The 13659-nt window shown below is 43.5% G+C and overlaps 1 protein-coding gene across 2 annotated transcripts in view; it reads left to right on the forward strand.

Annotated features, from left to right (window-relative positions):
* Positions 1 to 13659, forward strand: part of LOC126354464 (15-hydroxyprostaglandin dehydrogenase [NAD(+)]-like) — a 44997-nt gene that overhangs the window by 12583 nt on the left and 18755 nt on the right. Inside the window, exons 1-3 of one of the 2 annotated variants that reach the window (XM_050004163.1) lie at positions 2132 to 2218; positions 5053 to 5176; positions 8299 to 8405. In XM_050004163.1, the coding sequence (XP_049860120.1) occupies positions 2195 to 2218; positions 5053 to 5176; positions 8299 to 8405 (255 nt within the window). In that variant the 5' untranslated portion in view covers positions 2132 to 2194. Of the gene's footprint in view, positions 1 to 2131; positions 2219 to 5052; positions 5177 to 8298; positions 8406 to 13659 lie in introns of those variants that run through there. The other variant, XM_050004162.1, reaches the window with a different exon arrangement.

The raw sequence follows: 13659 nt of genomic DNA on the forward strand, positions 1-13659 counted from the left end.
CGTGCCACCCAACGTGCTCTAGAAGGTGTAAGTCAACTACCCTGGCCAGCAAGATCTCCGGATCTGTCCCCCATTGAGCATGTTTGGGACTGGATGAAGCGTCGTCTCACGCGATCTGCACGTCCAGCACGAACGCTGGTCCAACTGAGGCGCCAGGTGGAAATGGCATGGCAAGCCGTTCCACAGGACTACATCCAGCATCTCTACGATCGTCTCCATGGGAGAATAGCAGCCTGCATTGCTGCGAAAGGTGGATATACACTGTACTAGTGGAGACATTGTGCATGCTCTGTTGCCTGTGTCTATGTGCCTGTGGTTCTGTCAGTGTGATCATGTGATGTATCTGACCCCAGGAATGTGTCAATAAAGTTTCCCCTTCCTGGGGCAATGAATTCACGGTGTTCTTATTTCAGTTTCCAGGAGTGTATATGGCCAGGAGAGATTTAGATGGCTTAACTACGCTTGAAGATGGAACTCAAGGTAAAATTCGCAAGCATAGCGTAAAGCGCAATTACAGGGTTAGACTCTTGATTGTTAGCCCAAGTTTGCAATAATCCCATGTTTTGCTTGTCAGTACTAAATCCTCCTTACCCATCGAATAATAATTATAATTCTCCACACTAATTTATAAATATACTGTGGTTATTAAATGTTAATGTAACTTCGAAAGTGAAATAATTTGTTAATATGGCACTCAGCCATTATTGACACGTATAAGATCAGTGTCAAGCATTTCGCCATTATTAATACTTCTACAACTATTATTGCTCATGATGATTTCTACAGTTTTTAAGTAGACTTGATGTATGAAATCCTTTCTTGCATGTTTTTTAGTAGTTAACAGGTCCCAAGCAAACTCCTTTTTATTAAATTCATTCTTAGTAGCAATAAGCTTTAGCCACTGCTGCTGCATGCCCCTGCGAATTGCTGTAAACCACTTGGAAAAAGGGACTCATCTAAGGAGGTGAGTGCGAAAACTTAGGGCAAACCAGAGACACTGACACACCACAAAATGTCATGTACTCTAATCCAGTAAATTCCGTTGAACAAGCCAGATTCTATATCACTCGTAAATTCTTATTCAAATACCAATCAAATGGTTCAAATGGCTCTGAGCACTATGGGACTCAACTGCTGTGGTCATTAGTCCCCTAGAACTTAGAACTACTTAAACCTAACTAACCAAAGGACATCACACACATCCATGCCCGAGGCAGGATTCGAACCTGCGACCGTAGCAGTCGCACGGTTCCGGACTGCGCGCCTAGAACCGCGAGACCACCGCGGCCGGCCAAATACCAATCAGATAGCTTAGGTATTCACTGTTACTGGTTCATTTGTTCCTGTAGTTCTTCGCATTCAAATACAAAGTCAGATAGCTTATCCGAACGTTAGTTTTAAGTTTTTCATGTACCGATCTGTTGAGGGTTTAAATGACAGTGAAACTGACACTCATACAACACGCACGTTGTGTTATGCAGGTTGGCTTCCGGTTACTGATAGCTCGGGTCGCCTACCTAGTCCATTTTCACAGACGAACATAGGCTTCATTTGTTGTAGGTACGTTACTGAGCCGTGCTCCGGATCGCGTTGGTGCTGTTGTAGGTTTCCGTCCCCTGTTGGAGGCCAGACTGTATCGTTTAGTTGACATGGTTGCGGTTGTTTGTCTTCTTCTCGTCTTGACTGGCGCCACTTGGTTTCGCAAGCGTCGCCTGTCCGCTAGTGGCAGCAGCTGCGTTATCGATATTTCGTAACTGTGGCTCTATCTTTGGGGTGACGTTGTTGTTCTTCCGTGCCGTGTGAGTGAGCAGTTCGGTTGTGGACTCCGGAGGAGCCAAGGGTGCAGTGGGACGACACGCCGCGACCGCTGGCGGCACGCATGCCCTGCCGGATGGAAGGGCTGTGGTCGCCAGGGTACACGACCTGGTCGTCAACCGGATCCAACAAGCCTTAAGCTGAGTGGATTTTAATCCGAGTAGTGAAACCCGCACCATTATGATATTTCGCGATTCTCCAGTGACTTGAGTTCGTGTTGCTACTCGCAGTGTCGCCGAGACGAAGAGCAGCGAGTGGAGCGCTTGGGGAAGACGGATCTAGTTAGCTTTCCTCGCCTTCTTGTTACTAATTGCTGCATTCTATGTGTTACTGTTTTTTTAATTTAACCAGCGGTATTTTTCCTGCCTAGTAGCCGCTAATGCCCCAGTTAACTGCCCTGGAGGTTAGTGTGTGTATCGGCAATGTACGTTTCCTCGTCTTACCGCTGCTGTCCAGTAAGGTGTGCAATTTTGACAGTTTCCATGATTTGTAGGTCGGTTGGTGTTTCTTCTACTTTGGTAGTAGTTGTTCCTTTCTCCTTTCGGACGTTCTAAACACGGCATTCTGAGGACATAGTGCTGATCGCCAGTTCCGGCCTTGGCGTGTTGTTCCATCGTTGCATTGGTTATCGGACGTTAGGTAGCTTCAGCAGATTGTCATTAGTCATTCGTTAGACTGCCAGTAGTATGAGTTACCATCTTGTGATGTGAGTGCAACTCCTGCCTGCCCTTCTCATTGCTCACGAAATTGTTTTTGGCCTGATCTACTCAGAGATCGATTCCTGGAGCACCGTCTGTGACTGACCTTTGTGTTTTATTAGTATTGTATTACCAAGTTGTCATTATTTGCTCACCTGTTTGGGGATCAGTTGCTTGTTCTTTTGAACTAACCTTGTTATTCTTGTTATTATTGTAAGATGTAAATTTTCTAGTGTAATTGCCACTCTTGGCGTTACAGCAAATTAAACGGTTATGCTACCGAGTTTATTATCATTTGGCTCACCTGTTTGGCGATCAATTGCCTGTCTTTGAAATTAAATTTTGCTATTGTCTTGCTGTTCGACAGTATGTTTGTTAATTGTTTTTAAATAATTGCCATTCTTGGCGTTTAAGGCTTCGGACGTGAAACAATTCTTAATTTATTTCCAGTAAGGCTTTCAGCCCTGAAACAATTCTTAATTTATTGCCAATAAGTCACTCAGCCGTAAGTGTCGTTACTTGCCTTAAAATTCTAACTTGGCAGTTGTATTTTTGCAGCGAACTTTAACACCTTTGGTCACTTTTCGTTTATATATTAATAACTGTAAATACAAGGTATAACAAGTTCAAACAGTTCTTAATTTATGCCCATTAAGGCTTTCAGCTGTGAAACAATTTTTAAATTATTGTCATTACTTTAATTTGTTGTTGATTTCAAATAAATTGTGTGTGATAAGAAAGGCCAACCAATAGTAACTGAGTACGGCCCCGTCCACAATCGTAACCGAATCCTGCCTTTCTTAACTATCAGGTTTCCGTTACACTGGTGGTGGAAGAAATTTGCTGCACTACTTTTTGACCAGAAAGAGGAAGAGAGGTGGCGGTGTCAAGCTCCGGATCGCCACAGTGGACTCTAGCGTCCTAGATAAAATTCAATGCTCTCCGCCGTGTCTCATGAAGTGAAGGCATGCGACACTGTTCTAGTTGATCCGTACGTCGGTTAGATGTTGTGTCTCTCTTAGGCTCTTTGTGGTCCTTTAGTCGATACAGGGGCGAAAAACGGATGCCGTTCATGAACAGAGAATTCAGATATTAATTTATTCTATATCTACACTGCTGGCCATTAAAATTGCTACACCAGGAAGATGGCGTGCTACAGACACGGAATATAACCGACAGGAAGAAGATGCTGTGATATAAGAATGATTAGCTTTTCAGAGCATTCACACAAGGTTGGCGCCGGTGGCGACACCTACAACGTGCTGACATGAGGAAAGTTTCCAACCGACTTCACATATACAAACAGCAGTTGACCGGCGTTGCCTGGTGAATCGTTGTTGTGATGGCTCGTGCAAGGAGGAGAAATGCGAACCATCACGTTTCCGACTTTGATAAAGGTCGGTTGTAGCCTATCGCGATTGCGCTTTATCGCATCGCGACATTGCTGCTCGCTTTGGTCGAGATCCAATGACTGTTAGCTGAATATGGAATCCGTGGGTTCAGGAGGGTAATACGGAACGCCGATGCCATCGAGATGACAGGCATCTTATCCGCATGGCTGTAACGGATCGTGCAGCCACGTCTCGATCCCTGAGTCAACATAAGGGGACGTTTGCAAGACGACAACCATCTGCACAAACAGTTCCACGACGTTTGCAGCAGCATGGACTATCATCTTGGAGACCGTGGTTGCGGTTACCCTTGGCGCTGCATCACAGACAGGAGCGCCTGCGATGGTGTACTCAACGACGAACGTGGGTGCACGAATGGTAAAACGTCATTTTTTCGGATGAATCCAGGTTCTTTTTACAGCATCATGATGGTCGCTTCCGTATTTGGCGACGTCGCGGTGAACGCACATTGGAAGCGTATATTCGTCATCGCCATACTGGCGTATCACCCGGCGTGATGGTATGGGGTGCCATTGGTTACACGTCTCGTTCACCTCTTGTTCGCATTGACGGCACTTTGAACAGTGGTCGTTACAGTTCAGATGTGTTACGACCTGTGGCTCCACCCTTGATTCGATCCCTGCGAAAACCTACATTTCAGCATAATAATGCGCGACTGTATTTTGCAGGTCCTGTCCGGGCCTTTCTGGATACAGAAAATGTTCTACTGCTGCCCAACACACTCTCCAGATCGCTCACCAATTGAAAACGTCTGGTCAATAGTGGCCGAGCAACTGGCTCGTCACAATACGCCAGTCACTACTCTTGATGAACTGTGGTATCGTGTTGAAGCTGCATGGGCAGCTGTACCTGTACACGCCAGCCAAGCTCTGTTTGACACAATGCCCATGCGTATCAAGGCCGTTATTACGGCCAGAGGTGGTTGTTCTGGGTACTGATTTCTCATTATCTATGCACCCAAATTGCGTGAAAATGTAATCACATGTCTGTTCTAGTATATTTGTCCATTGCATTTCTTCTTGATGTAGCAATTTTAATGGCCTGCAGTGTATTTTGAAGCCACTTCGTGTATTCAATTTGTTTACGTTGCTGGCAGCGAGATGGCTGAGCGGGCGCCATGTTGGCAGGTGGCGCTGTCGGACGTCGACGCGGCCGTGGGCCAGAAGTTCGTGCAGGAGCTGGAGCAGCAGTTCGGCAGCGGGCGTGTGGTCTTCGTGAAGGCGGACGTCACCGACCCGGCACAGCTCGAGGGTGAGTCAAGTGGGGCAGTGGGCGATAACGCCATTTGTATACTAGCAACTGATATTTCAAGATGTTCCTCTGCCGTGCTAGCAAGTTTTCAACTCTAGCTAGCCAGCTACGCCTTACATGTCTTCGCCAACTGTCTCTTTCCAAGCTTTGAGAAGCGTTTAGTCTTTTGGGAAACGCTTTTTTATCATAATTGAAGAACTACTGAAAGCAATCGAAAGAAAGGATGTGGCCTATGGTTTAGAGGCAACTGCAGTCACTGGATCAGCTAAACACGTCTTCAAGTAAGAGAAAGGAAAGATCTTCTGTTCTTGTTCTCATGTGACAAAGTTTGGAAATATCTGATAACAACAAGCATATGCAATAATCTATTTAAGATACATGAAGTAAAACGATTGTAGTGATTCATCATATGAATGGAATGGGTCTTCACAGAAGCCTGAGCACACGTTGATTTGAACATTTCTGGAAAGAGACCAATAGCTATACCTCAAAATCATATTTTAACGACATCAAAACTAAAGATGAGAAATGGATAAAATGTGTAGCTGTAGGAGAGGCTTGTGTAAATCACATGTGGCTTTCGTTGTAAAGTAACGAATATAATAATTTCAACCATGATTAAGATTACAAACAATGTATATTGAAGACACAATAATTAATAATTTCACCGTTGTCAACTATCAATATTTAGGGATTTGAAAGTCGTGAAGTGTCTAGAAGAGAAGACTTCAAATCACTTGCAGATGCAAGTGGGGAGACAGACAAGTAATCAGACACTGACGTTCAAGGGGAGCCCCAAGCACCATGGTCCATCCAGAAGGAACAGCATTTTGTTGACCTGCAATGTAGGAGATGTTTACACAACGGAGACGCTAGTGTAAGGATCTTACAGTGCATGCATTTGAATTGAAGACACAAGCTGGCAAATCAGAAGTAAGCAGCTGCCTAGAGGAAAATTTTGCAGAACGGCATTGATTATCATTCGAACCCAACTTCAGTAGACGCAACTCAACTCAACCACTGAAATACGTGAAATGCAGCTTGTAGAGAGACTTTTTTTTCTATCGAACAGCATGGACATCACGCACTGTAGACACCATCCACAGACCAATCATCACCCGCTAATACCATGCACGAAGGCACTGCTATCAAATTCCAACTTTCTATGCTTTGTTAAAATTCATTGTGAACCTTCAGCTGTCCTTTATTTTCGACGATGCGTTTCGCTACTAGTTTCAATCAAATGAGCTTTACCAAGCATAAGCTGGCATGAACAGTTGGAAAGTTATATTATAGTAAAAGTAATCTGCTCTTTTGCAATAATAGCTGTGTACAATAGAGTTCATAAAGAAGCAAATTTCAGCACGACAGCTAGACATCCTCTAGCTACTGTGTGACTACCTGTCATTGTAATAATAGCTGTGCACAACAGATTTCATAAAGAAGCGAAATTCGCCACGACAGCAAGTCACAGTCTAGCTAGTGTGTGACTAGATGTCGTTGTGAACTTTGCTTCTTTATGAAGTCTCTTGTGCACAGCTACTATTGTAAAAAAAATTGTACGACAATGGTGGGCTCAAAAGAGCAAATTACTCTTATTATGTTACAACTTTTCACCACTTCATGCCAGCTTATGCTTGATAATGGTTGTTTGACCAGAACTAGTAGCGAAGCCCATAGCGCAAAAATAAAGGACAGCTGAAGGTTCACCATGAATTTTAACAATTAATTGAGAGCTTAACATCCCCTCCTGCAACGTACATGTTTCTCTGTGCTTTATTTCTCTGAAAGTAATACCTTATACCCAAAGAATTAACCATGAGACAATAATTAACGCAATAGCCCTATTAACATTATCTTAAATCTTAGTGTGTGATGGAAAGAGAGTATATCAGAGTAAATGTTGTGAAGTGTAACTGCAGTCATTTGGCCCATTGTACAAAACAGAATACCTTATGAAAATAAACAATTTTGATGTGCATTTCAGCAGTTGACGCACTTAATATGTCAATTTGTTATTGATTGCAAACGCTGCACTCAAGCACATTTTTTGTAGTTAATAAATCTGATACAAAATTATTTTTCGAGTAACAGAACAAGATCACCACCAACTCATTAGCTTCCCAGTGTGTGTGTAAGAGAAGCAATAGTATCTAGTATAAATGTCACAAGTAGTTCTAACAAATTATTTACTATATAAATGGTGCACAGTATAGATGTAGTGAGAATATTGCTTACTACAAAGTGAGCACACTAATTTAGAAAGCTAACTTTCATTATTTTTTTGTTTTATCTAGAATACTCATTTCTGTAAACATAAAGATTGTGCTCTCCAAATGAATACTCCAATAGCAAGTAAACAAATGACGGAGACAGCTCACAGATCACATTATTTCAAAACTAGGTTTTGTCCGAGACGCATGAATGGTAACAAGAAGATGTCTTGCGCCTAAGTCTAAATGGAACTGAAGACGCCAGTCTGGAGAGCTCATATAAAAGCAGGAGCAAGGTAGTTTTTCTGGAGAAATGTATCTAAGCCAGGATCTGACGAAGACAAAAATCAAACGAAAACTTATTAGGGGAATGAAAAGCAGTTGCCTAGGACAGCTGTGCATTCAACAGTCCAAAATCCGTGGTCTTGCGATAGGTCTGCTACCGTGCCCCATTTTCCGAGCGTGAGCAGCTCTGTTCCATTATAGCAAGTCAACAGAAAAAACAAATATTCAGTACACAACTCCTTCCTTTCATTGGTTGAATTTTGCAAATTCTTGGTACATGCAGATCAGGTGAAGCACGCACCAGGAATCACATCAGATACAATTCGAGACACCCGATGTACTGTATACCTGGGCCATCTCTTTCATTTGTTGTTGCTGTCCTCAGCCGTGAGAGACGACTGAGTACGGAGTATCCGCACATTTTTAACTTTGAATTACAACGTCACTCTGCTGCTCCTGTTGCCAGGCTCATGCTTCACTTGACTCGTCTTTGGTATTCGGTGCGTGAAATTCTTGAAAACGGAGGCATAATAGCGGGTGCCATGTACATAGACGAGCCTCATAACGACTGTGTCGCAAAAGGTGGTGCAATGTTTTCATATTCCTGTTTGCTTCGTTTTTCAGAAGTGTTCAAAAAAGCGAAAAGCACCTTCAATCGCCTGGACATCGTCATCAACAATGCTGGTATCATGCGGGACAGCATCTGGGAAAAGCAAATCGACATTAATATGGTAAGTCACATAGAGGTCGTACTAAGTACCAAGCAAATGAAAAAGTGTTCCATACATAAAGTTTAGAGTGGCAGTCGACTCTTTTGTAGTTTTTGTTTTAGGTTCTGCTGGTTATTTATTTATTTATTTCGTGTCAGAAGCACATAAAAGTTCGATAGGTGTTCTAATATAGCTAGACAGGTCCGGTATGGAACAACATAAAACATACAGCTAACAAACTAAATAAGACATACACCACTGGCCATTAAAATTGCTACAACAAGAAGAAAAGCAGATAATAAACGGATATTCATTGGACAAATATATTATACTAGAACCGACATGTTATTACATTTTCACGCAATTTGGGTGCATAGATCCTGAGAAATCGGTACCCAGAACAATCACCTCTGACCGCAATAAAAGCCTTGATACGCCTGGGCATTGAGCCAAACAGTGGATGGCGTGCACAGGTACAGCTGCCCATACACTTTCAACACGATACCACAGTTCATCAAGGGTAGTTACTGGCGTATTGTGACGAGCCAGTGCTCGGCCACCATAGACCAGACGTTTTCAATTGGTGAAAGATCTGGAGAATGTGCTGGCCAGGACAGCAGTCGATCATTTTCTGTATCCAGAAAGGCCCGTACAGGAACTGCAACGTGCGGTCGTGCATTATCCGGCTGAAATGTAAGGTTTCGCAGGGATCGAATCAAGGGTCGAGCCACGGGTCGTAACACATCTGAAATGTAACGTCCACTGTTCAAAGTGCTGTCAATGTGAACAAGAGGTGACCGAGACGTGTAACCAATGCCATCCCATACCATCACGCCGGGTGATACGCCAGTATGGCGATGACGAATACACGCTTCCAATTTGCGTTCTCCGCCATGTCGCCAAACATGGATACGACCATCATGATGTTGTAAACAGAACCTGGATTCATCCGAAAAAATTACGTTTCGCCATTCGTGCACCCAGGTTCGTCGTCGAGTACACCATCGCAGGCGCTCCTGTCTGTGATGCAGCATCAAGAGTAACCACAGCCACGGTCTCTATGCTGCTGCAAACATCGTGGAACTGTTCGTGCAGATGGTTGTTGTCTTGTAAACTTCCCCATCTCTTGACTCAGGGATCGAGACGTGGCTGCACGATCCGTTACAGCCATGCGGATAAAATACCTGTCATCTCGACTGCTAGTGAAACGAGGCCGTTGGGATCCAGCACGGCGTTCCGTATTACCCTCCTGAACCCACCGATTCCATATTCTGCTAACAGTCATTGGATATCGACGAACCCGAGCAGCAATGTCGCGATACGATAAACCGAAATCGCGATAGGCTACAATCTGGCTATTATCAAAGTCGGAAACCTGATGGTACGCATTTGTCCTCCTTACACGAGGCATCACAACAACGTTTCACCAGGCAACGCCGGTCAACTGCTGTTTGTGTATGAGTAATCGGTTGGAAACTTTCCTCATGTCAGCACGTTGTAGGTGTCGCCACCGGCGACAACCTTGTGTGAATTATCTGAAAAGCTAATCATTCTTATATCACAGCATCTTCTTCCTGTCGGCTAAATTTCGCGTCTGTAGCACGCCATCTTCGTGGTGTAGCAATTTTAATGGCCAGTGGTGTAGTAATGCTCCCGCCGGCCTGCGTCCGTGGCGTGTTTGGAGCAACTGTTCGCCTGGGTGACAGCGTATCCGGAAACGGGCACTGACCTGGTCCAGCAATAAACGGGATTCATCCGACCAGGCGACACGATTCCATTGATCCGTGGTCCGGTCTAGATTGTCTCGCGCCCACTGTAATCGTAACTCACGATGTTGTTGGGTTATCGTGGGAACACACAGCGGTCTTCTGTGTGCTGGACGGTGAGCTCCAGAACAGTTGTGTCTGCCCCGGCACTGTGCTGCCACAGGTCGCCCGCCGCCTATCCTGATTTAGAGAGCAGACAAGCATCTGATCCCTACCTTCTGTCATGAGATATAGACGTCCAACTTCTTGTCGCCTGCACCTTCTTCAACCACTTTCCATCGATACTTACGACAATAGCACGCGAACATCAGACCAGCTTCACTGTTTCCGAGATGCTCGCTCCCAGACACTGGACCACAACAATCCGGCTTTTGTCAAAGTCGCGTAAGTCGGCGGATATCCGCTTTGGCATCGCTAGAATGATTCCCCACACACTTCTGTTACTGCGTCACATGGCCGCAGCGCCACCAGTCAACATACATCCTTGGGGCGAGCAGTGGTCATAATGTTTGGGCCATCAGTGCGTATCCGCCACTGTTACAGGTGTTTACAGACTACAGTCTAAAAATTATGTGATTTTTAGACTCCTACCTGCTGATTCCCAAAAATTATTTGATTTTTAGACTTGTCTGTGAACGTCTGAAAAAGCGGTGGATATTTGCCATAGTTTGCCAACGACCTTGCTCAGTGGTGACACCGGTTCCCGTCAGATCACCGAAGTTAAGCGCTGTCGTGCTGAGCTAGCACTTGGATGGGTGACCACCCGGTCTGCCGAGCGCTGTTGGCTAGCGGGGTGCACTCAGCCCTTGTGAGGCAAACTGAGGAGCAACTTGATGGAGAAGTAACGACTCCGGTCTCGGAAACTGACATATGGCCAGGAGAGCGGTGTGTTGACCACATGCCCCTCCATATCAACATCCAGGGACGCCTGTGGGCTGAGGATGACACGGCGGCCGGTCGGAACCATTGGGCCTTCATGGCCTGTTCGGGAGGAGTTTGGTTTAGTTTAATTTGCCATAGTTTATAGTCACAGAATAGGGAATACAGAGAATGGAAACTCGGCTGGAATCCATGCGCCAAAAGTTAATGCACATGTGAGAAGTCTGCTATACTGAAGCCTGAAGCGAGTGGATACGTTTTGTTCATTTCATTAGTTGTGAATTTTAGCTGCTGTGCTTACCTGCATGTAAACAGTTGTTTGATGTTATGTAAAAGTTAGAAACATATAATAAGCAGCAGTATGAGAAAAGACCACACAGGAATGTAACGAGCAGTTTCCACGTGGTGGCTGACAGCAGTACGACAGAAAAATGAGCTTCCCGATTTTCTTGCTGCAACAGAAGGTCATTAAAAGGTAAAACAACTTTTTGCACATGTGAACTGTAACGAATTTAAAAGCTTATGTGATACGTTATTAACTGAAGATTTATCATTACTTGTTTCATAAAAGTTTCATTTTAGGCAGTTAGATTAGATCAGTTTGATCAGAAACTACAGCTCGAGCCATAGTGGTAAGTAGCTGTCGTTTGACTTTTATTCGGTTTCAATATGGCATCGAGCGCCATCTGCTTTCGTTTCTTCATACTGTGTATTCTACGGTTTAGTAATATTGGATTTCGTGAGTTAGTTTCAAAATGGTTCAAATGGCTCTGAGCACTATGGGACTTAACTTCTGATGTCATCAGTCCCCTAGAACGTAGAACTACTTAAACCTAACTAACCTAAGGACATCACACACATCCATGCAAGGGCAGGATTCGAACTTGCGACCGTAGTGGTCGCGCGGTTCCAGACTGTAGCGCCTAGAACCGCTCGGTCAATCCGGCCGGCCGAGTTAGTTTGAACCAAAGCGCATATAGAAAGGTCTTTGACTTCCTCAACGAGATATGTTTTCCTTTTTAATCTTAGAATGTATGTGACCAGAGAGTTGACGTTAACTGTTCACAAACAAACTTCCTCAACTTTACATATGATGGCCCCCCTACGCACAGCCCAATGTTGGTAACGTGAGGCCCTCAGATAAGTGATGTAAGCTAAACGTTGCAGGTTGAATATGTGATTTTATTTAATTGCACAGTGGAGTAATACTTCTTTTTTCTATAGCTCCGAAGATGCTCCCGTTGGTCAAGCGAAACATGTCAAAAGGCTGCTCCGTAATTTTAATTTGTATATTTTAAGTTCAGGAAAAGTTATAGTTACAGAGTATGAGTAGATATATTGTGCAATGCACGTAACTATAGAAATACAGATATATAGGTTCACATTAACTCTTCTTCTCTTTATATCTATTTCTGTATCTCATTTTTGGAACATATTTATTTTAGGTACAGTAGAATAAGTTAGTTGTAATAGTTCTAGAAAGAGATGTGAAAGGTAATTTACATGCCTATGGGAGTAATTTAAAATTATGCTTATTTCTTGTGAAATAAGATATACGTTGGTCTCCAGACTGCAGGTCAAAAGAGTAAATTGAAAATCGATTGACAAGTGTCTTTGTTGCTGTCACCATGTAAGGTGTCAGGCAAATCCAACACCTTCCATGAAAATCCTGACATGATGAGCAAATCCAGTAGTATGTCACATAGCTCCGAATAAATCGTGACGATAAATTAACCAAAGTAGTACGAGTAACGAGTGAGCAAATGGAACACCACAGACTAACACAAGAATGCCTAAATGCATGTCATACCTTCCCACCGTGAGACAGACGCAGTTCCGAGGGGAGAAACAGTATAAGAACAGTATAGATCTTACGATAACACTAAGAGGGCCCCCTCAGCCGCAAGTTTTAGCGTGAGACTTCTTCGTGTCTCTGTTAAAAGATAGAGCCCTCCAGAAGAACAGTATAGATCTTACGATAATACTAAAAGGACCACACCAGCTGCAAGTTTTAGCGTGAGACTTTTTCGCGTCTCTGTTACGTTGCAAACAGCGCATAAAGCTTCACTCAGAACTGCAGAAGTCTCATCTGTTACACCTTTTTGTGTAATACTAGTGTCGATCGTCAATTAAAGCTCATGGTGTTCACATTTGCCACTTGAAGTAAAAACCTGAAACGCAGTGATTTTTCTGTTAAATAGTTATTGAGAAGCCACATCAGCCACTGTAATTTACGACAGGTTAGATAAGTAATTAAAGGTAATTGAGGGTCACTGTAGACCATTTTGATAGTTTTCTCTTTTGTGAAACTTAATTTAAACCTAGACTACAGATGTTATATGGCATAGGTCATCCTTCAATCCATTGTAGAACTTGGAAACCCATTCAGGGAATATTCGTTCACATTGCTGTTGAACGCAGTTGGTTTTTATCATCCTGTATTAAAACATTTCATTTTATCAATGGTGCAATTTATAAACTATGTTTTGTGAGTAGAATAAAATTTCCAATGTTTAACTTAACTGATTTTTCGACGATTTTTTACCAGCTAACTAAAAATAGGAAAGCCTTGAACTCCTTCCACTAAATTTAGTATTAAGATTCTTTTACAGGGAGTGCAGTGGAGCTGT

Source organism: Schistocerca gregaria, chromosome 3, assembly GCF_023897955.1.
Source record: "Schistocerca gregaria isolate iqSchGreg1 chromosome 3, iqSchGreg1.2, whole genome shotgun sequence".
Lineage (NCBI taxonomy): Eukaryota > Metazoa > Arthropoda > Insecta > Orthoptera > Acrididae > Schistocerca > Schistocerca gregaria.